The sequence below is a fragment of the Geotrypetes seraphini genome, chromosome 17 (assembly GCF_902459505.1).
Source record: "Geotrypetes seraphini chromosome 17, aGeoSer1.1, whole genome shotgun sequence".
In the NCBI taxonomy this organism is placed as follows: Eukaryota; Metazoa; Chordata; class Amphibia; order Gymnophiona; family Dermophiidae; genus Geotrypetes; species Geotrypetes seraphini.
The window spans coordinates 11,724,681-11,749,042 of NC_047100.1; the positions used below are offsets into that span (position 1 = coordinate 11,724,681).

At 43.8% G+C, this 24,362-nt stretch overlaps 1 protein-coding gene across 1 annotated transcript in view; it reads right to left on the reverse strand.

The window, feature by feature from the left end:
• Window positions 1-24,362, reverse strand: part of FAM120A (family with sequence similarity 120A) — a 126,126-nt gene that overhangs the window by 66,764 nt on the left and 35,000 nt on the right. Inside the window, exons 5-8 of the mRNA XM_033926005.1 lie at window positions 21,658-21,754; window positions 9,516-9,613; window positions 7,402-7,688; window positions 4,011-4,101 (exon numbers count right to left, since the gene is read on the reverse strand). Of these exons, the coding sequence (XP_033781896.1) occupies window positions 4,011-4,101; window positions 7,402-7,688; window positions 9,516-9,613; window positions 21,658-21,754 (573 nt within the window). The remainder of the gene's footprint in view (window positions 1-4,010; window positions 4,102-7,401; window positions 7,689-9,515; window positions 9,614-21,657; window positions 21,755-24,362) is intronic.

Genomic DNA, 24,362 nt, shown 5'->3' on the forward strand with positions numbered 1-24,362 from the left:
ACTTTTACTTCCTCTCTACTTGCCCCCTCCCCTTTCTTTCTTTCTATCTCCCTGCCCCCCTTTCTTTCTTTCTATCTGTCTTTCTCTCTCCATGCACCCCCCCAAGCCACTGCCACCGATTTCTCCCTGCTTCCCCGACGCCAGGCCAGATGCATACAAGCACTGGGCCCACAAGCCTCCCCCACTGACGTCAATTCCGATGTCGGAGAGGAAGTTTCGGGCCAGCCAGGCCAAAAAATAGGGTACTTGGAGGGCTGCAGAAAAAATAGTTAATCTCTTATTAAAGAAATGACAATTTTGCATGAGGTAAAACTCTTTATAGTTTATAAATCTTTCCTTTAACAGTTCCGAGGTTTCCTTACGTCCTGCACTTACCAAGTACGCTTTAACTACAATCTATCTGAAACCTGGAGTAATCCATCCGGCGTTCCGCAGGGGTCTCCACTATCCCCACTGCTTTTCAATGTTTACATGTCATCACTAGGTGCGCAATTGTCCCAACTGGGGATAAAATTATTTAGTTATGCAGATGACTTCACGATCATTATCCCATTCACGACCTCTCTATCCGAAGTCACTCCTATGGCAACAGAAGTACTAAATGTGATGGAACAATGGATGTCTGAATTTAGACTGAAACTAAACTCAGAAAAAACAAAATTCTTCGTAGCATCGCCACACACACTTGACACTAAAACATCGCTGCGCATCAACAAACTCAGTTACCCTATCCAATCTACTATGAAGGTACTGGGTGTAATACTAGACCAGGGCCTAACCATGAAAGACCAGGTAGACTCTTTGGTCAGAAAGGTTTTTTTTTACTCTCTGGAAGCTTCGTTCCATTAGAGCATATTTTGATGCTTCATCATTCAGAATTCTGGTACAATCCCCTATACTGAGCCAACCTGACTATTGTAATATAGCCTATCTTGCAATTTCCCAGAAGAACTTGCAACGATTACAACTGGTGCAGAATGCAGCGATCAGGATGATTTTCGTTCTGAAGAAGTTCGACCATGTAATTCCTTCCTACCGACTCCTGCATTGGATGCCGATGGAGGCACGTGTGAAGTTTAAATTTGGATGTTTCTGCTTTAAGGTACTTTTCGACCTAACCCCAGATATATAACCGACCTTTTCTCTTTCTCAACCAGTCGACTTAAGAGAAGCTCAAACTTGAATTTTGTTTCTCCACCGGTTAAAGGATGTAAATTTAAAAGACATCATCAACATCTCTTCTCTTATCAGGCAGCATTATGGAGTAAAGATCTGAAACAATTACTCATGCTTGCGAATACTTATGGGGAATTTAGGAGACACCTAAACACATATTTGTTCCTAAAGTACTTAGGCAGCTACACTGAACAGTCTTTCCCTGCAATAACTGACTGCTAAATCTTAACTCTGTTAGTACTACTCAATCTGTAACTTTTTAATCATTGTAAACCGCATAGAACTTCACGGTCCTGCGGTATATAATCTGTTATTATTAAATAAACTTGGATTGATCTCACTCAGTAAGGATAGTCTCAATTAATAAAGGTCAACATAGTGTTCAACACCCTTAATTCCTACAATTTCTAAGGTGTTTCATAAGGAATTAAACATTGAATACAAAGAGTATTTTTAAGTGTGTTCAGAGACCCACAGACAGCAAAAGTGTTATTAGTCTCAGATTTAGGCTCAAGGTATAATCATTGTACACAAGATTTTGTTATAATCATAGCAAAATCTCAAAAACATGAATAATGCGGAAAAATATGAAAGAGCTCTTTTTATTTAGCTTGACAAAATCAGTGTTCCCTGATGTTTTCACATTATTCATGTTTTGGAGATTTTGCTATGATTATAAGAAAACCTCCTACTCATGTTTCATAGCCAGACTATGGCACACCATCCCCCCATCTGTTAGAACACTAGATGGACTTTGGAGCTTCAGGAAGGCTATAAAAACCTTCCTCTTCACAAACCCAGTGCCTTAAGCACAATGCTCCCAGAAATGGCATCAGAGTCAACACACCTACACCTAGGCCTATATTAAGAACTAGTCTTTAAGCCTGTTACATTAACGGGTGCTAAAATATATGTTGTCTGTCTTTCTTTATTTCTGACTCTCTCTGCCACTGTCTTTCTTTCTGTCTCCCTCCCTCCCACTATCTGTCTTTCTTTCTATCTGTCTCTCTCCCTGCCCCCTATGCAGCAGCATTTCTCTCCACTTCCCTGTGCAGTAGCTACACCAGCATTCCCTCCCCCTCCATTTCCCTATGCTGCAGCATTTCCCTCCCACCCCACTTCCCTGTGCAGTATTTTCCTCCCCACCCCACCTTCCCTGTGGTCTCTCTGTCTGTGTTTGTTTTGGTGTTTGTCTCTTTGCCTGCTGTATGTGTGTTTGTTTTTTTTCTGTGTGTGTTAGGCTGTTACATTAACGGGTGTGCGCATGCGCCGAAGCCACTGTTGGTTGGCAGGTTAACTTGCTTCCCAGTAGCGGTAGCTGGATGGGGCTGGAGACCGGTTGTTGAGGGGTCGGTATTATCCAATCAGTGGTGATAATGCAAGGGCCCAGTTCTAGATCGCCTTTCACTACCATCCCAGTGAAACACAACTGGTGGGGAACCGGCGGAGGAAGCAGGCGAGAGCTACCCGGAGCCGCCATCCAGGATCTTCCCTCACATACACCTATCACCGGCCGGCAGGGAGCTGAGGATGAGCTTCCGGACCTCTGAGCGGCCCCCAGATCCCACCCGGCAGCTCTGACCTGGCCGATGTCGCTCCAGCCTGGCAGCCTCCCGGGGGCGAAGCTGCCAGGCGCCCTAAGGCAGCTCCTGAATTCAGCGCTGCCCTCCTGGCATGGTCGGTCGATGCTGAGGGCAGAGAACCGAGCCGTCCGTGGCAGACTGTGCGAGGCGGGGGGCTACACGGATCACCGGGGACTGCTGGAGTTGCTGTGCAAGCTGACGGAGGGGGCGGCAGCGGGTGGGCAGTGGCGCTGCTGCTGGTGTCGGAGCTTCGTGCTGGTCTGCGTCTTTCAGGACTTTAAAAACTTACCAACAATGGCGGCAGTGCTGAGGAGGGTTTGAAAAGGTACAGCGGTGACAGATGCTGTGGCTCCTCTGTCGATCCCCGCCTGGTGCGAGTGTAATTTTGAATTTGCCACGGCGGCTCCCCTCATCATCGCCGCCTTCCTCGGAATCCTTGCAGCGGCAGTGAGGCTTGTCTGGCGTGCATGTGCACTCTTGCCGCCACATCCTGACAGATCAGAGATCAGGGAACACATGGCGCGAGTGCGCATGCGCGCTTAGCGTTTTATTATTATAGATTAGGTTAAGAATTAATTGCATTAGACTGAAAGTATAACAAGAAATTGTAAAAATGTACTTTTTTGTTAAAACGGTACATGATATGTAATTTTAAACATGATTTTTGTGATCAGCAGCCAAAAATCTGTAAGAAACACCCGAAAGAGTTGAAGCAAAAACTTTGTTGTCCAGTGTTATCAGAGAAGACTTTAATACCATGGCTGGTCCAGCTATTGATAGTAGCTCCCAAAATCTAGACTCAAAGGTGCTGAAGGAAGAGGAGTTAATTTCTTCTCAATGAACTGGGGCTGATGGATATATGGCATGCGTTACATACATCTTGAGGAGCGCAATTACACCTTCATCTCCCAGGCACACAAGGTACATGCTAGATTGGATTACATTTTGATGGCATCTGCGTTGCTATCCAACACTGGAACCACAGGGCTAGAAGATAGAGTGGTCTCAGATCATGGTATGGCCTGGGATGACATAGGGCTAGTACATTTAGACCTATATCCATCGTATATTCGGTACTTTTAGTGAACATAAAGTTTACCCTCATGCTTTCATTTTAAACTTGCTATTAGAGAATAGTATTTTTGAGAGTAGAAAGTAGTTAAGCATTACCATCCTGTGGATTAAAATCTGATATACCACATAACCTGTACAAAACACAGGACAGATTTATAAACCTGTGTTAAAAACTACCTTAGTTTGGTCTCCAGTGTCTCTTCCACTTGATTTACTCTCCAATTGTTTTCCCTTTTTGCTCCAGCCAGGCTTGTTTCCACTGACATGACTAAAAGAAAACCAACACAAACACAAGTATGGTAAGTAGGGCAGTTTACACATTTAAAAAAAAATATTGATGAATATAAAACCTGTTATAATGCCAACTAAATGCCAGAACCACCAAACAGGAAATACATTCAAAAAAGGGTGATAAGTATTTATCTTCCAAATGACACACAATTTGGAAACAAGTTTTTCTAATTCGTGGAGCTTACTGTTTAGAAAGGAAGTGCAATTGCAAGAATAAATCAATCTCTCGCTTCTCCAATTACTACTGTTCTTTGGCCCACAGCCCCAATCTCTGAAGCTAGAAGAACTGGTTTTAGATATAGTAACATAGAAACATAGAAATAGACGGCAGATAAGGGCCCATGGCCCATCTAGTCTGCCCACCCTAATGTCCCTCCCCTACCTTTGCCCTGTGAATAGATCCCATGTGCCGATCCCATTTGGCCTTTAAAATCAGGCACGCTGCTGGCCTCAATCACCTGTAGTGGAAGACTATTCCAGCGATCAACCACTCTTTCAGTGAAAAAGAATTTCCTGATGTCACCTCGTAGTTTCCCGCCCCTGATTTTCAACGGATGCCCTCTTGTTGTCGTGGGACCCTTGAAAAAGAAGATATCTTCCTCCGCCTCGATGCGGCCCGTAAGATACTTGAACGTGTCTCCCCTCTCTCTGCGCTCCTCGAGCGAGTATAGCTGTAATTTGTCAAGCCGTTTTTCGTATGGTAGATCCTCTTCACAAAACCCAAGACAGCAGAAAGCTGAGAACTAAAGGCAGTGGCATAGCTAGGGTAGGAGGCTCCTTCCCCGCTCCCCTGCCATGATTGTACCTTCTCTTCCCCCACCATACCTCTTTAACTCTTCAATGGCACAAGCAGCATCTCCAACCTGCTGCCTGCACCGGTCTCAGTTCTCCCTCTGATGTTACTTCCTGGTCCCGCAAGGGAAACAACAGGTTGTTGCTCTGATGTTGGAGCTGTTAGAGCTCTGCCATAAAGCACACTATGCAGGACCTCTAGAGACTTAGTGATCAGATAAGAAAGCTCCTTCTTAAGAAACAGCCTGGCAGCAGTACGTTTATCATCCTCCTTGGAGGGATTCTCCCCTTCCTCTAAGTGGTCAGACAGAGATGGGCAAGAAGCTCCTGAGAAAGGCGCATCTCAGCCATGTTCTGAGGGCAAGGAAACCTTTATCTAGCTGCCTCCTTCCCACTAAATGGGATTGCTTTAATTGCAATCCAGTAATAGCCCCGGGGGGGGAGGGGGGTGCTGCAGGAACCTAAGAAGACAGAATTCTGAAGGAGGGGCTGCTGCATAATGTGCCTTATGGCAGAGCTCTAGTGTTCTCTCTATCTCCATCTGCTGGTAGACGGACATAACCCATAAGTCTCTGATTGATCTATGGGTCGTAATGGAATGAAGAATTTACACCCATGTAGTAATACTTCTTTGTAAAAAATTTTTGAATGTTTCTTGAAACAAATATCAAATGTTTGTCATTGACCCTTTATCAAAAAGCCAAGTGCATTTTATTGTATTCTCACTCCAGTCTGCACTGTGTACAAAATAAATTAGTAGGCAGATGAAATCCTTATACCTTTTCTAAACTCTGTAAAAAAAACAAACAAACCTGTTGTAAAGGCCATTAGTAATCTAAGCACTGAAATAATAATAATAATAACAACTTTTATTTTGTATACTGCCATACCCAGAGAGTTCTAGGCGGTTCACATCAGTTAAACAAAGTTACAAATGAAGAAGTTGTGGGAAGTTAGGAAGTCAGTTAAACAGAGTTAGCTGACCGGAAGTCAGTTTAAACAGAAGTTACAAACAATGAAGTCATTTGATTTCGGAGATTACAGTAAGAAAGAGTAGGCAGGGATTCCCGTACAAGGTGGGGGGGGGGGGGAAAGGATGAGGGGCGGTAGGTGTTAAGGGTTCTGTTCAAGGAATAGGTGTGTTTTGAGTTGTTTTCTGAAGGCGAGGTAGGTGGGGGCCTCGAGTATGATTTGAGCTAGCCAAGGGTTATGTTTGGCTGCCTGGAAGGAAAAGGTTTTGTCAAGGAATCTTTTGAAGTGACATGACTTTAGAGAGGGGAAGGCGAACAAGTGAATTCTGCGGGAGCTCTTGTTGTTGTAATTTAAGCAAAAAATCTTTATTTGTCACAGTCTATTAAGCTCCTAGTTTTCACATCCTTCACCCAACAGATTACAGATAATTTTTTCCAAATGTATATATAGAGCTCCCGGGTTTTGTTTTTTTTTGTATTTTAACCTATTACATAAACATTAGAATAACACCACTCCTCCAACTCTTTCACTCTTCCCCTTTCCTGCCTTGAATACTCCACTTAGTTCTCCTCCTCTTCCTCCTCCCATCATGTTTGCTGCACAGCACTCTTCGCAGTGAACATTGGAGATGGTGGTGAAAAGACAGAATCACAAGGGGATTGGTTTAAAACTGGTAAGGTCAAGGATAGGGAGAAAGTTGGAGTTAGCTGATAGGGAAAGAGACGGCTGGGGATGTGCAGAAGAGTACTGAGGTGTATGAGGAAAAGTGTTAGATGGAGGGTGTTGGTGGAATATTATGCCAATGCTGGTTACTGGGAGGGAATGCACTGCTTTGTTCTTGCAGTACATTTGTGTTATGGAAATGTATTTCAGTCCACTAGAAAAAGGCAACCAAAAATAGTACTTGTACTACAAAAACACCAATTTCTTTAACCTCAAAGAGACCCCTAATTAGCAAAAAAAAAAAAAAAACCCACCAAAACCCACCTATCTTTACAATATCTAAACATCTAGGTAGGGTAGAGTAGGTTAGAATTTAACTGTTTTTATATTATGAACTTCCTCATATGGTTTTATTTTGGTAACGTGGTACATAAAAATTTCTATTAAATATATAGCGGAAGCCCAAAATATAATGAAAACAAATTATGGAAAATGTAATAATTCAATGCCGAATCTATGAAAAATCTAATGGAAAGATAAAAATAGTACACAAATGATTCCCAAGCCTCTGCTAGTGAACCCACAGTCAATGAGGTTTTGATCATGATCCACAATTCATAAGCATACAAATATCTGCATACACTGGAGACCCTGGTGTAAGCGAATTAGCAACCCCAGGGGGTGCTTACATGGAACTCAATGTATATTCTTTGTGGATATTCTGAAATCTCAACTGGCCATGGGATCAGGAGGACAGGGCTAGAAACCACTGTATGATTTGTGACAAGGAACCATTGCAATATCATATTTTCACATTCCTTACAAATCTAAGGACTAAGGCTTAACTTACTTAGCAGCTCCTCCATTGCCTTCATCATTGTCAGAGGAAGATGATGTAGAAGTGGCAGGGAAATAGGTTGTATCTAAATGATTTGGGCTTCCACTCTGTGCAGGGTTTATTGGAGAAGATCGCTCATACAAGGGAGTATGTTTTCCTTCATGAGGAATGTTACTGTAGTTGTTCTGTTCAGACACATTTTTTCCACCTGTGGTATCCAAGGTGATGGCAGGCTCAGAGAGGCTGTATGGGTATGGACCCTGACATGAAGCACCACCCTGGTTGGACATTTGTTGGGCCTAAAACAAAAAAGTGTGTTTCAATTGTAGGCAGTCAACCAAGCCAAAACAATACTGAAAAATCCTTAAAATATCTCTCTGCTGTGATTGAAGGACAGATCTAAGGAATTAATGTTCCTTATGCAGTACACTTCCCCCTCCTGATTTGCGGTTTTAGGACTCACGATTTCGATTATTTGCGATTTCCTAAAACCGGAATCACACCCACCTCTCTCCTGCCTCCTGGACCTCACCTGGTGGTCTTTCAGGGCAGGAGCGATCTTCCTACGCTCCTGCCCCATGCAGATCACTCAGGTTATTCATGAATTTTCAATATTCGCAGGCCGGCTCTGCCCCTAACCCTCGCGAATATTGAAGGAGGAGTGTATTATCATGAAATATTTGAAAGCTACATTTCTGCAGAGTGATCAGTCCTATACAGTAATCATTGTGTGTAGCCATCAGTCAAAACTGTGTAGCAAAATTTAAACACAGGGCTTGTTTTTTTCTGTTCCTCATCACCTTCTCCTTCCTTCTTGCCTTCTCTAAACCAACCCTCTTCCATTTTTCACCTCTATGCAGCCAGCTCGCTCTCCCACTGTTTCCTTCCTTGTTTCTTGACATCAACCAAGAATATGGACATTAATAGGTTGTGCACTTATTTATTTATTTAAAGCATTTATAACCCGCATATCCAACATCATGGTTCAATGCATTCGAACACGGCTCCCGCTTGTAGCCGCTTACTATACCTCCTCCCCTCATGCAGCAGTGTATACTGATCAATAACAACCAAGAACTAACAATATGGCCGTTCTGCTACTAATTGTTCTACCACCACATCTTACTGCAACTTCAGATCCTATAATCTGTCCCATCCTTTCTGCGCTTTCACTGGCCCTGCTTACTGCACAATCCTTGTTCCTGCCACATAACTCACAAGTGTGTCGGTCCTGCTCCCACTGCAAATCTAGAAAAGTACTCATTCCAGCATCAGCAAGGAAGCCTTATTGCATCAGAATAACAGTACATCACTAGCACTGTCTTGCAAAAAACTAGTTTTGTCTGATTTTCTAAACTAAACTTTAGGTTTGTATACTGCATCATCTCTACATTCGCAAAGCTCGACACGGTTAACAGGAGTTAGGGTAGAAAGGAACTCCAGAGGAGGGAAGGATGAAGAGGAAATTTAGAGGACTAGAATAATCAGAGAGGGAGGAAGAGTTACATTTTTGAGAATAACCAGGTTTTCAGATGAAGTGATACCAGGAAAATTGTTCCCTGTCTACTGATACAGTATGTAAGTGATGCTGCAGGTCCAAGAATGTTTACCTCTTCTTGTCTATCTACCTACTGGTCAATGATACAGTGATACCTTGGAATCCGAACTTAATCCGTTCTAGAACCCCGTTCAAGTTCCAAGATAATTTTTCCCATTGAAAGTAATAGAAACTGGATTAATTCGTTCCTGGGTCCCACAAACTCAAATTTTAACAGTAAATACACTGGATTTTAAGGTAAAATATTAACAAATATTCCAAAGCAGAGTTTGGATTCTGAGGCACAACCGCACACATACAAATGTGCAGGGCAGGGCGTTCGGATTCCAAAGCAGAGTTCGGTTTCTGGGGCAAAATTTGCTTGAATTTTTAGTTCGGATTCCAAGTTGTTCGAGTGCTGGGGCGTTCGGATTCCAAGGTATCGCTGTATTCTGACATTTCACAAAATGCTTTCATTTTAAGACAAAAGATCTAATGGGGGGTCAATGAGTAGAAGCCACTAAAAGCTCATTACTCACTCTGCATAACTATAGACGTTAGTAGCAAAATTTAACAATTTTATACTTGCCACTGGTTTTGCTTGTACAGAGGTCTGTGGAATGTTAAACATCTGAGGAGGAACATAGTGTGGCACTACACCATGCACTCCAAACTGATTTGGTCTGGCTGCTCCATCAATACAAGAGAGGGGGGGGGGAAAAAAGCAAAAGGTGTATGTCAGAACATGAATCAAGTGGATGAAGACAGTAATAGGACAAGAAGCCATGCCGTAATATAGCAATCTTAATCTGGAGCCAACGATGTTAAATAATTCTGCCTTTAATAAAGAAAAGCCCTCAACACACAGTATCTCAGTAAACATGTGCACTGTATACAATTAAAATGCCTAACTGAACTCACCAGCATATTTTTTTTAAGAGGGTTTCAGATTCCTGTAAACTTTTGCATACAAAATTAATTTGAACTCTCAGAACTACCATAATCCAAAACCATCTTACAAAGAATGGCTCATGTCAATATTTCCTGGGCTTAGAAAGTAAGTTTTGCAGAGAGAGACAATTGAGAAAGGAAATGTCTATCAATACATCTCCCCCTCCGAATCCGCGGTTTCAGCATCCGCGGATTCGGTTATTCACGATTTTAAAACAAAAAACTCATTTAAATTTTTCGGGCTATTTTAAGCCCTGTAAGCCCCCTCTTAAGCCTTACCTGGTGGTCTAGCAGGTTTTCGGGGCAGGAGCGATCTTCCCACGCTCCTGCCCCATGTTGATCACTCACAGGAAATGGCTGCCTTGAGCCATTTCCTGTGAGTGATCTGCACGGGGCATCCAAGAATCAATTTGAAGAAGCATCAACAGATTGAAAACTGTAAGCAAGCGCAGGAAGGACTGGGCGGGAGTCTAGAATGTCTCATCTATCTACTGGAAAAGAGCTTACCAGGGTAAGTAGATATTTCTTTTTCCAGTGCAATATATGAAACGTTCTAGACCAGGGGTGCCCACACTTTTGGGGCTTGCGAGCTACTTTTAAAATGACCCAAGTCAAAATGATCTACCAACAATAAAATTTAAAAAAAATACAAAGCACACTGTATGCAGAGAAAATGTTAATTATCATTTATATTCCAGGGGGTTTTCAAAGAGGTCAAAGCAGATGATTCTATGCAATGTCACCTCAGTAACAACTATACAAAAATAGACAAATATACCCTCCTCCCTTTTTACTAAACTGCAATAGCGGTTTTTACTGCAGGGAGCTGCACTGAATGCCCCGCGCTGCTCTTGATGCTCATAGGCTCCCTACGCTAAAAACCGCTATTGCGGTTTAGTAAAAGGGGGCCATAGTGCAAAATATAGACAGCAGATATAAATTCTCAAAACAGACACATTTTGATCACTAAACTGAAAATAAAATCATTTTTCCTACCTTTGTTGTCTGGTGATTTCATGAGTCTCTGGTTGCACTTTCTTCTTCTGACTGTGTATCCAATATTTCTTCCCTTCTTTCAGCCTACTGTATGCTTCCTCTCCTCCAGACCTCATTCCCTCCCCCAACTTTTTCTTCCTCTCTCCCTGTCCCCCTCCTTCCTCTCTCCCTGTCCCCCTCCTCTTTCTTTCTCCCTGCCCCTTCTTTCTTTCTTCCTGTCTCCCTGTTCTCCCTTACTTTCTCCCTTCTTTCTTTCTCCCTGTCCCCCCTTTCTTTTATTTCTGTTTCCCTTCTCTCTTTCTGTCTCCCTGTCCCCCCCTTTCTTTCTGTTTCCCTTCTTTCTTTCTGTCTCTCTGTCCCCCCTTTATTTCTGTTTCCCTTCTTTCTTTCTGTCTCTTTGCCCCTCCCTTCTTTCTGTCTTCCTGCCTGCCCCCTTTCTTTCTTTCTCCCTGTCCTCCCCCAAGCCACTGCCACCACCATCGGGCAACAGGCCCCCAAGACACCGCTGCCCCAAGCTCCCCCTGCAGAAGCGCCGGGCCAACCATTCTTCCTCTCCCCAACGTGAGAGGAAGTTCTGGGCCAGCCAGGCAGTGATTGGCTGGCCTGGAACTTCCTCTCCGACATCAGAATTGACGTCGGGGGGAGGAAGGATGGTCGGCCCGGAACTTCTTTGTCCTGTTTACGGCGTCGGCATGCAGGTAGAATGTGAAGGCAACTTGAGTCTATCATGGAGCCCGGGAAGGGCTCCGCAATCGACTAGCGTTGCCTTCACGATCTGCTGGTCGATTACGATCGACCTTTTGGGCATCCCTGTTCTAGACAGTAGTGATGTAGAAAAGCAGTCCCCCCCAAAATCTAGGGTGGGCTTGCTGCGCCAACCCTTAAGACTGAGGATCTAAAAGTGGACTCCTGTCTTGCTGCCATGTCCACTCTGTAGAACTTGGCAAACGTGTGAAACAAATACCACGTCACTGCTCTGCAAATCTCCTCTGGAGAGACAGATCTAGCTTCGGCCCACAAAGAAGCCACACTCCTAGTAGAATGTGCCTTAACGGAAATCGGAGACTGTTTCCCTGAAAGAATGTAGGCTGACGAAACGGCCCTACAGATACATTTGGAAATCATAGCCTTGGAAGCGGGAGCACCCGCTTAACTGAATGAGTCAGCACAAACAAATGGTCAGAGAGATGAAACGTGTTGGTGACCTCCAAATAATGCAGAAGAACTCTGAGTATATCCAGTTTCTTCAACAGACGGTCCTATATCTTGGAATCTGTTGGTTGAAAGGCAAGCAAGCACATTTCCTGATTGACATGGAAAGCCGAAACTACCTTCAGCAAGAAGGAAAGAACCATCCGAAGGGAAACCCCCCCTCCTCCAAAATACGAGGAATGGGTCCCTGCAAGACAAAACCTGCAGTTCCGACCACGTAAAGTAATGGTGACCAGAAAAACAGTTCAAGAGGGTAGCATCTCAAAGGGCCTCAAAAGGAACCTTGGTAAGGCTAGACAACACCAAATTAAGGTCCCAGGAAGGGTAAGGATGCTTAAACAATGGTTGGACACGAAGAGCCCCCTTCAAGAATCTAGTGACATCAGGATGAGACACCAAGGAAGACCGACACTCCAGGGATCTAAAACAGGAGAGCCTGGTCACTTGGACCCGAAGAGAAGTCTCAATGAGGCCTTTGTCCAACCCAGCCTGAAGAAAAGTGAGATCAGAGCTGAATAAGGGTCCACCTGGTCCTGGGCACATCAAAGTTGGAAGGAACCATATGAATGGATATTCCTCCCTTTGAGCCCTCTGAGAAAGAAAGAAAAAAATCCCTACAGGACAGGCCCTGCAATTCAGACACTCGACGAGCTGAAGTAATGGCCACCAAGAACACTGCCTTCAGAGTAAAGTCCTTCAATGTGACTGAGCACAGAGGTTCAAACGGAGCTTTCTAAAGAGCTCAGACCAGATTAATGCTCCATGCCAAGCAAGGAAGGCAGACTGGAGGACAAAGCCTACCTATGCCTTTCAGAAAATGCAGAATGTCAGGATGGGCTGCCAGCGACAAACCCGATAGTCACGAAAGCAGGCTAATGCCGCCACATGAACATTGATGGAAGCAAGGGCTAGGCCCTTCGCACAGCCCTCCTGTAAGAAAGCTAGGATCTGAGGCAAGAATGAAGACATAGGAGACATGTTCCTCTGTGAACACCAAGACTGGATGGTTCGCCAGACCCTCGCATAAGCCGCTGAAGTAGAATGGCCTGCATTCTCCACATACCCCTTTCTTCCTCAGCCTCAATCTTTCAAGAGCCAGATCTTAAGACCAAAGCGGGACAGATCGTCCATGTTGATCGGACCCGGAGACAGCAGATCCTCTGTGAAAGGCAACTGAACAGTGACATTCGCTAAGAGGCGAACAAGATCTGCCTAGCATGGGCAACATGGACTACTGGGGGTGATGAGGACCACTGGATTCTTGTGCCAGAAAATTCTGTGGAGCACTTTGCCGATGAGCGGCCGTGGCAGAAAAAACATCTGGAGGCCAGGGCTGCAGGAGAGCATCCTGAGTTTCGCACCTGGCCTCTCTTCCTCTGCTGAAAAAATGCAGACAGAAGCCATGAAGTCCAGGATCAGACACCCCCACCTCTGTACTACCAGCTGAAAAGCGAACTTGGACAACTCCCAGTCCACGGAGTCCAGAGAGGTGAGGCTGAGAAAATCTACCTTAACATTCAGAGTCCTCTTGATGTGTGTAGCTGACAATAGCGAACCCTTCTTCTCCGCCCACAGTAGCAAGAGCTGAGCCTCCTGCGTCATCTATGTGCTTCACGTACCACCCTGTCTAATGATATAAACTACAGTTGTGACATTGTCCAACAAGATCCTGACTGGTTTGCCCACAAGCAAAGCATGAAATTTCACCAGCGCCAGATGCACTGCCCAGAGCTCCAGCTGGTTTATCAACCAAAGAGCCTCCTTCGGCTTCTCCAATGGCCTTGCGCATTGTAATTCAGACAGTGGGCCCCCCAGCCCATCAGACTGGCATCAGTGACTCAATCCGAAGATGCCAGAGACATACCCCAACCAAGATTAGCTGAACACAGCCACCAATGCAGGCTGATCATGGCTGCTTTCATCTAGTTCAAGCAAATGGAATAATCTTGAGATACCAGAGACCATCAGAACAGGACTAACTGCTGCAGCGGCTTCATATGCACCTTTGCCCATGACACCACCTCCACAGTCATAGCCACGGAGCTCAGAACCTGAGCGTAGTTCCATGCTGTCAGTCTCGGGGTTTGTAGCAACAAGGATATCTGTGCTTGCAACTTGAGACAATGTTGTTCGGGCAGATAAAAACATCCTCTGACCCATGTCGAAGCAAACACCCAGGTATTCCAGAGTCTGTGATAGACACAGGTGGCTCTTGACAAGATTGATCATCCAACCAAGGGACTGAAGAAGCATTTTGACCTGGGATGTTGCCTCGTGATTCTCCACCACCAGTGGAGCCAGTCATCAGGTAAGGATGAATCCTGATCTCCTTCTGGAGGAAGGCAGCTACTACAACCATTCTTTTGGAGAAGTTTCTGGGCACCATCACCAAGCCAAATGGCATAACTCAAAATTAAAAGTGTTGGCCCAAGAATACAAATCACAAATAACGCTGATGAGGCGGCCAGAATGGCACATGAAAGTACACTGTCTTGAGGTCTAAAACTGTTAAGAATTCCCCTGGCTGGACTGCTGCTATTACAGAACGCACTGTCTCCATGCAAAATCTTTTCACGGACAGAAACTGGTTGACCCCTTTGATATCTAATACCAGTCGGAAGGAGCCCCACTTCTTGGGCACAACCAAATAAGTGGAATACCTGACCATGCCCCACTGGTCCTGAAAGACCAGTACAAGGGCTCCCAATCATTGCAACTCTTGCAGGGTCATTAGAACCACCTCCCATTTTTGAGGGGCGTGAGAAGGAGAGACCAAAAAGGAACTGATGACTGGAGAGGCAAGCTCTAATATGTAGCTGTCTCTGATGATTTCCAGGACTCACTGATCCGAGGTAACCTTGACCCATTCTTCATAGGAAAGGGCAAGATGACCCCCTATAGGAATGTTCAGAGAATTACCAGCAGCCCATCATTGAGCTGCTCTGGAGATTGGGGTGGAACAACCAGCCTGGGAGGAGCCTCATTTGTTAAAGCAAAAATGACTGCCGCTGAAATGGGATCTTTGAAATTGCTGAGATCATTCTAGACCAGGATCTCAAAGTCCCTCCTTGAGGGCCGCAATCCAGTCAGGTTTTCAGGATTTCCCTAATGAATATGCATTGAAAGCAGTGCATGCACATAGATCTCATGCATATTCATTGGGGAAATCCTGAAAACCCGACTGGATTGCGGCCCTCAAGGAGGGACTTTGAGACTCCTGTTCTAGACAGTATCTCTTCAATATGAGAACATCTATAATATCAATTGAAGGTGCTTTACTATGGAATAATCTAACAGGACAGCTGAGGTTGCTTTCTGATATTCAAAAATTTAAGCAACTATTGAAAACAACTTTGTTTGTGGAGGCATTCTCTTGATTGGAGATGTTTTAGATATATTTGTTTACTTATTTGTATGATGATTTTGTTTGTATTTTTGTAAGCTGCTTAGGTCTAGGCGGGTTAGAAATAATAAAAAAAAAATCCTGCAGGTGCAGCCTGGCCTATCATTGCTTCCCTGTTGCTTTAGGGTGATCCTGGGGGAGACGCTGGATCTTGGACTCCCCCAGGTCCTCGACCAGTTTCTCCAGGTTTTCTCCAAAGAGAAGGTATTCCCAAAAGGGAAGCTTAATCAATTGTAACTTAGAGGCAGGATCGGTTGCCCAGTGTCACAACCACAAGATCCACCGCCCTGTAATGGCCACTGCCATTTGATTAGCAGACGCCCTAACCAAGTCATAGAATGAGTCTGCCAGGTAGACTAAGCCAGACTCTACACAGGGGAGATCCTGAATGCCACAAGCCTCCATCTCCGTGGACTGCTGGACTCAGGATAGACAAGCCCGAGCCATGTAGATGCAAACAGCAGCCTGAAGGGACAGCGCCACCACCTCAAAGGAAAGTCTGAGTGAGGATTCCAGTCTACGATCCTGAGCATCCTTCAGGATCACCCCACCTTCCACAGGGTATTCTTAGTCACAGCCGCTACAAGAGCGTTCACTTTTGGCAACTTAAGCTTGTCAAGTTCCTCCTGAGACAGCAGGTATAACCGGGCCATGGCCCTAGCAACCCTCAAGCTCGCATCTGGAGAAGATCACCGTGCAGAGATCAATTCCTGTATGGCCTCATGGACCAGGAAAGATTTAGGAGGATGCTTCATACTAGCCATTTTAAGATTCGACAAGACAGATTGTTTGACTCTGGGGTCAAAATATTCAGGGCCCCAAGGGCACTGACAATAAAGGATGGTAATTCTTCTCTGTGAATACCCGAAACACTGAAAGGTCATCCATCCCCTCAACAGGTAATTCTCCCACGTCCAGGAGATTCGGCTGTGCTGCGCAGTCTGAAATCACCAACTCTGCAAACAACCCCGTGCACTCTGACCAGGTAGGAAAAGTGGAGTCCTGCCAATGGCCAGAGTCCTCTTCCAATCTGCACTTCATGACTCATCTGCTGGCTGCGCAGTTTGTGCCCCCTTTTCTAAAATGGAGCCGTGAACCCAGCCATGCACTTAGCCCCCGCACAAATGAATGACTCTGTCCCCTCAGAAAACCGAAGTTGCAACCTGAAGCCGACAGCCACAGAGCAGCCGAAAAAAGGCAAACCACGACAAGAAGAGAACTGCCAGGAATAAGAACAGACAGGACAGCAAGGCTGAAGGACTTAACCTGCTGGCAGCTCCACACGCTGTCCCCCGGTCTTTGAAGGAACTGCTGCCGAATGAAGAAAGTTCTGCCGACGGAGCTCAATGCTGGTTCCCCTGGGGTTTTGCTGCAATTCAATTCCTTTTTTTAAAAAACTTTATGGCCCAAAGCAGGCAAATTAAATCCTCCTGTTTGTTCCCTCCCTCCCTCTTTTTTTTTTTTTTTAAACTTGAGGAGGGAAGAAGGGAGCAAGCTATCCTAAGGGATTCTGGGGGGGGGGGGGGGAGATTAACTCGGCACCACCAGGTGTACCCCAGTGCCAGGGACCCTAAGAAAGGAGCAAAGTCATCACCAGAATGAAGTCAGGAATATGGGAGATACCCATCCATCCGTCTGCTGGAGATAGAGAACACTGGGCAGCCAGAGCACATACCATCCTATATATCACAGTTCAGTGCTCTCTATCTCTGCCTGCTGGTAGATGGACACAACTCATTCATCTGGATTCGTCTACTACTGATGACAGGGAAGTAATTGTTTATTTAACTTCTCTCATATTGTAATCATGTCAAAGATGGACTTCCCCCAAGGTGTGAGGTTGGGCATATTTCTAGAATGGTCAACTAAAGTATGGAGAGGGAAAAAAAATAAAATAAAAATCAAGCTACAGTTCCTAAACTGCAATTAGGTTATCAGGTAGCTTTTTTTTTCTCCCTAAGACTTTACACTGCTACTATGCACAGAGTAAACTTAAGACTCTTCTCACATCAAGTCTTCATTTTCTAACAGGACTATGCTAGATATTGAAAAACTGATATTTAAAAAAAAAAAAAAAAAAATCAAATGCTTGATATAGGCACCTCAATTTTAGATACCTAAAGTTAGGACATATTCCAGCTTAACTTAAGGCTCCTTTTACAAAGCCACAGTAGCGATTCCCGCATGGCAAATGCACTAAAGCTCATTCAATTCCTATGGGCTTGGGTGCATTTGCCGCGAGAGAATTGCTACAACAGCTTTGTAAAAGGGTTAGGTGCCTAAGTTCCGAACCAAAAATTAGCACCTAATTTTAGGTTCCTAAAAGTGAGGCACCAAACTAGCTTGGAAGCCAGCATCTAAACTAGGCATTTAGCATCGGCAATTTCCATTAAATGCCCAAGGTACTTCCCCCAACCTGGCCCTGCCCAATTTTTAAAAACTCTTAAATTTAGATAGTCAGCTGGGAAAATTTTCATTCAGGAAGACATCACTCACAAATGTATAATGCAGTTGTCAGTGTTGCAGATTAATATCTCAGTCCCACATTAAGATTTACATAGTGGTAGCAGTATATTCTCCTCAGAAGTTTTTTGCCAATGATGTGGGTGGAGGAGGTTTGAGCATTTATGCTCTGCCAGAACAAACCGCCCTATTAAACAAATTCATTGACTAAAACAGACCACCTTCTCTCACTATGATATTCCCCTCTGTAAACGCTATTTCAATCTCTCAGGAAACTCCAATTTTCATGTATTCTTTACCCAAGTTCAAGTTTCAAGTTTAATTATTCTTAATGAATCGCCTATTTTAAATCACTAAGCGATGTACAAAGCCTTAATACATACAGATTGATACCTTAACACATACAAATTAAATATTATTGACAATATAAAGTAAGTTTTTTTTAAATACTAAACATACTTAATTACATACGTATATTAAAATGTTAGTTAGGGTATAGAGACATACTTGAATTGTGAGGATAAATAGGAAAGAAATTACAATAATTGGATAGGAAAGGAAGAGTAATAACAAAGGAAAAAACAAATAGGAAGGGGAAGTAAATTTATAGATAAATAAAAAAGCATAATAAACTATTAAGAATCATATGCATCTTTAAAGAAAAATGTTTTTAGTGTGTTTTTAAAAATGGATAAATCTTTTAATTCCTAATGTGTTGCGGTAAGAGATTCCAAGACTGAGGGGCAATAACAGAGAACATGTCGTTACGCCTAGTTCCAATCACCTTCAACGAGGGGACCGACAGGAGGTTGGAAGAAGATGAGCGAAGTGAACGAGTCGTGTTATAAGGGATTAACCATCTATTAATGAATTGTGGCTCGTTGAAAGTGATGGTTTTAAAAACTAAAAGTAATAGTTTAAACGTAATACGGTGAGTTACCGGTAACCAATGAGATCTGATAAGAAGGGGAGTAACATGATCGTAATTTTTTGCATTGTAGATTAATTTCACAGCCGTATTCTGAATTAATTGTAGTCTTTTTTTTTCCTTTTGTGTAATATTAATGAGAAGGGAATTACAGTAGTCTAATTTTGAGATTATTAAAGAATGAACCAGGATATTTAAGGATTCAGGCTGAAGGAATTTGGAAAGCGAACGAATGAGACGTAATTTGTAAAAACATGTTTTAACAGTATTACTAATGTGATTATGGTATGTAAGTTTATCGTCAATCAAAATGCCTAGGATTTTTATAGTAGTAACCAGGTCTAATGTGGCGTTATTAATGGAAATTGGAACAATTAATTTAATGTCATTTTTCCATGTAAAAAACATTGTTTTTGTTTTTTTGAGGTTTAAAGCTAATTTGTTTGAGAAAAGCCAATCTTTTATCGAAAGAAGTTTATTGTTAATACTTGTTATATGGTCCAAATTTTCAGGATCCAAAGGATGAATTAGTTGTATGTCATCAGCATATGCAAAAGTGGTAAAACCTAAAGACTGTGCTAAGTTTAAAAGTGGAGAGAGAAATATATTGAAGAGGAGGGGGGAAAGTATTGAACCTTGTGGAATTCCATAATTTGTAGAATAACTTTTAGAAATATTATTGTTAAAGCTGATGACAGTGGATCGATTTGTAAGAAAAGAGGAAAACCACTCTAAAACTTGGTCTTTGACACCAATAGAGTTTAGACGATCTAATAAAAGGTTATGATCTATGGTGTCGAAAGCAGCTGTTAAATCTAAGGAGATTAAGATAACCGATTTGTGGTGGTCTAGAAAGTAGTGAATGTTGTTAGTTAGACCATTCAAGGTGTATTCTGTACTGTAATATTTACGGAAACCAGTTTGATGTGGGTGGAGTACATTGGTTGTTTCTATGGAAACCGAAAGTTGTTCAAAAACCAGTCTCTCTGTAAGTTTGGCTATGAAAGGAATATTTGCGATAGGACGATAATTAGAAGTTTCATCTGGAGAAACTTTATAGTCTTTCAAAATTGGAAAGGTAATGGATTTTTTCCATTCCTGGGGAAGGGAGGCCGTGGATAAGCTGTGTTGTATTAAAGCTAGAATAAAAGGGCCTAGACAAGAAAAGAATTTTTTAAGATAGTATGGAGGTATTATTTCTTCGCGTGTTCCTTTTAAGTTCGTTTTATTTAAAATGGATTCTATATCACTTAATGATGGAATTTTAAATTTTGAACATTTGGATATGGAAATGTATAGAGAATTGTCATTGTCTAAAGGTTGAAAGGGGGAGGTTGGTTGAAAAGTGTTACGAACCAATTCAAGTTTAGTGGAAAAATAAACCCATGGGACTCCAATTAGTATGTAACTTTTCTATTTTATGCTTCCTGTTATTCGCTGACTGTCCAGCCTTCTTTCAATGTGAACCGCCTAGAAGTCGCTTGACTATGGCGGCATAGAAAAATAAAGCTATTATTATTTTTTTCTTCCGTTGAGATAATACTCTCAGCTCAACAAGTAGAGCATTTCTATTTTTGATTATTTATTTACCCACTTCCACCATTTTATATTTATTAGACATTCAGGAAGATCTACACAAATAATTCCTTAACACAAATAATTCCTTAAAACAGACATCTAGATCCTTTGAACAGCAGCCCAATTAAACACTTCATACATGTAGAAGGCAGAATAAAAACTAATAAGCATTTATAAATTGCTATATTGTCTAATATAACAAATTGTTTCCGACTCTGCTAGTCTAATCCTCTATAATAAAACCCTAAGCGCACATGTGCACTTAGGAGGCCATGATCCCTGCCGCCGTGCTATGTGATTCCATGGCCGTGTTCGATTTGCATCGCATGCATCGGCTTGCGGCACGTGTGGCGGCGAGAGCAACGGCAGGAGGGTGTTCTTCGGCCCGGACTAAACTGACAGGGTGCGAGTGCTATGAGGCGTCCAGTTGCTACTGCTGCACAGGGAAGTGGAGGGTGGAAGGAAAGGGGGCTGCTTTGGGGGTGTACTGGGGGGGCAGGCAGCAATCTTGGTTTGCTCGGGGGGGGGGGGGAGACAGAAGGGGGCCAAGGAGAGACAGGCAGGCATGGCGCAACAGAGAGAGATAGGCAGACAGGGGGCCAGGGAGAGAGACAGACAGAAAGAATGACAGACAGACAGGGGGCCAGAGAGACAGACAGATAGCAGCCAAGGAGAGAGAGAGAAAGAAAGAAAGAGAGAAAGAAAGAAAGAAAGAGAGAAAGAAAGAGAGAAAGAAAGAAAGAAAGAAAGAAAGAAAGAAAGAAAGAAAGAAAGAAAGAAAGAAAGAAAGAAAGAAAGAAAGAAAGAAAGAAAGAAAGACAGAAAGACAGACAGACAGATCTATTCTAGTACCCGTTAATGTTAACGGGCTTAAAGACTAGTAGTGAAATAAAAGGTCTAATTTCTCAGTTATTCATGTTCATTTCAGTTCTATACCATGAAGATCAGTGAACCAAGTTCAGCAAATTGATATGAACTGGCCAAGAGTAATGCCATCAGAGCTGTTAACAGTCTTGCAAATGGGGCACAGAGCTGTGAAATCTGGTGATCATGTTTTACTTCTCATTGCTACCATGCACAGCAATTAAAAAAATAGCATCAGTTTGGACCCAACACAGACTACTAAAAAAGAACAAGTAGAAAGAGAAAGCCCCATACTGTAGAATCCTACTACCATCACTTTAAAAAGGTGTTACCTACCTAGGTAAGTAGCTGGTTGAAATGGCAAAGGCTTACTAGTTGCAGAATAATATGCAACTGCCCTCTTAAATCGAGAAACTTTGTCATCTGTTCTGGACTGGAAAAAAAAGTAAGAAAATACTGTAAAGGAAAACCTCTACATTCAACTTCTTACATTTTGAAGTCACAGCTGACTAATCTATCCCTTAGATTAACATGCATGTCAATTTGTTCTGAATCAGTTTATTTGAATTGGGTGAAATTGTATCCTCTCACAGGTAATGAATAAATTTGAAATCTACAGACATGAGTTTAAATCATATCACCATCAATCACTGTGAAATCCTGAATGTAGCATTGAGTGTATTCAAACAGAAAAATTTTAGATGAATTTTAAACAGGAATCCTAAGTCAGTCCAGTTTCCCTGCAGCAGGGATGCTGCAGTAATAGTAACGTATATATTCGAATATAAACTGAGATTTTTGGCCAAAAAATGGGCCAAAAATAAGACACCTGCCTGGACCAATTTCAGGCCTGCCTTAAGCCCTGGTGGTCCAACGGTGAGCCAGGACAAGAGCAATCTTACTGCATCCAGTCCCGGCCAACTGTTAACCATCCTACTTCCCTCCCGGCTCCCAGACCCCTCTACAACATACTTTTGAACCCTGGTGGTCTAGCAGTAAAGCAGAAAAGGGAGAAAGAAAATCCAACGTAGTCTGCAGTAAACAACAGCAACCAGAAAAGAACAAACAGACTGCATCTTGTACATTGTCTGCAGTCTGTTTGTTGTTTTCTAGCAGTAAAGCAGGGCAGGAGTGATCTTCCTTTGCTCCTGCCTAGAGAGTTGCACGGGGACAGAAATCCCACCCGTCCCTATCAAAGTCCCACCCATCCCCGTGAGGAATCCCACTCGTTCCCACCCGTCCCCGCGAGGAATCCCCTCCGTCCCTATAAACTTCAGAAATAGTTATTTCATTTAATTATGCTACTGAATTAAAGGCTCTGGTAGAAACCCATTTACAAATAAGCAAAGAGACTTTATTAATTTGGAAATATTAATTGGGAAGAATACATACTTTGTAAATGGGTTTCTACCACAGCCTCTAATGTTTATAAATTTTATCAACTAATATACTACTTTATCCTAAAGCAAAAAAAAAAAAAAAAAAGAAATAGAATAGAATAGAATTTTTTTTCCTACCCTTGTTGCCTGGTTTCTGCTTTCCTCATGTTCTCATTCAATTCCTTCCATCCACTATCTCTCTTCTCTCTGCGTCTTCCATTTGCTCTGTTACTGTACCTCTCCCTTTCTCCCCCCTTCCAAATTGGTATGGCAGCCAGCCATCTTCTTCCCTCCGCTCCCCCCATAGTCTGGCATATCTGTCTTCTTCCCTGCCAGTGTCTTCGCCCCACTCTCTCTTCCCCATTTCCCTTCAGCGTCTTCTCCCCACTCTCACTTCCCCATTTCCCTTAAGCATCTTCTCCCCACTCTCTCTTCCCCATTTCCCTTCAGCGTCTTTTCCCCACTCTCTCTTCCCCATTTCCTTTCAGCGTCCTTCTCCCCCCCATCTTCCCCATGTCCTGTCAGCGTCCTTCTCCTCCCTCTGTCTTCCCCATGTCCTTTCAGCATCCTTCTCCCCCCTCTGTCTTCCCCATGTGCTTTCAGCGTCCTTCTCCCCCCTCTGTCTTCCCCAGTGCTTTCAGCGTCCTTCTCCCCCCTCAGTTTTATCCATTTCCCTTAAGCGCCTTTTCCTCTCCACTCCACCTTTCCTCCCTTTCTCCCTCCCTGCCCCTTACCTTCGTGGCGCTTCCCCGCCCGCCCGACAACAGAAGAGGCCTGGTTCAACAAACCTCCCTGCCCTGAATCCAACTGCTGTAAGAAGGAAATTTAGATTCGCGGCTACAGGGCAGGGAGGTTTGTCGGACCGGGCCTGTTGTCAGTCGGTCGGGGGAAAGCGCCACGAAGGTAAGGGGATCTGGCCGGCTCTGCATCCCCTCCTAAGGCTGCCCCGGGGCGGACCGCCCCCCCCCTTGATACGCCGCTGCCTTGAATTTTTCCTATCTGCCCTGCCCAGCCGACCGGAAATCTTCCCTATGTCAGCACTGATGTCGGAGGGAGGGAGGGCTTTGCTTAAGCCCTCCCTCCGACGTCAGCACTGACATCATGGAAGACTTCCGGTCGGCTGTGTGCTGCGGCAGGGCAGGTAGGGAAAAGACGATGAGCCTCATGGCTCGAGTGCATCCAACCCCGCAAGAACCCCGCGACCCTAGGGGGCATCCCCATGGGATCCCCGCAACCCTAGGAGGCATCCCCACGGGATCCCCGCGACCCCAGGGGGCATCCCCACGGGATCCCCGTGACCCGAAGGGGGAACCCGCGGGTCCCATGGGATTCCCGTCGTCCCCGTTCAGCTCTCTACTCCTGCCCCGTGCAGAGCCAAAATCAAAAATGGCTGCTGGGAGTTCCTGAAGCAGTCTTGCAAATTCCCACAGTCTCACGATACTGCCCTGGGAACTTATGGCAGCCATTTCTGATCACGGCTGTGCAGCTAGTTCTCATGCATTAGATGAGAATAATGATGAGAATGTTTATGGTTTCTATCAATACTTGACCTCAAGGGAAACCAGTGGTTCCTCAATACTGATGTATTCCCAGTGCCTGCTACAAATCTAGGGTCATTGAAGGTAGATGTCACTGCTGCCAATGCACTCATATCAAGTTTAG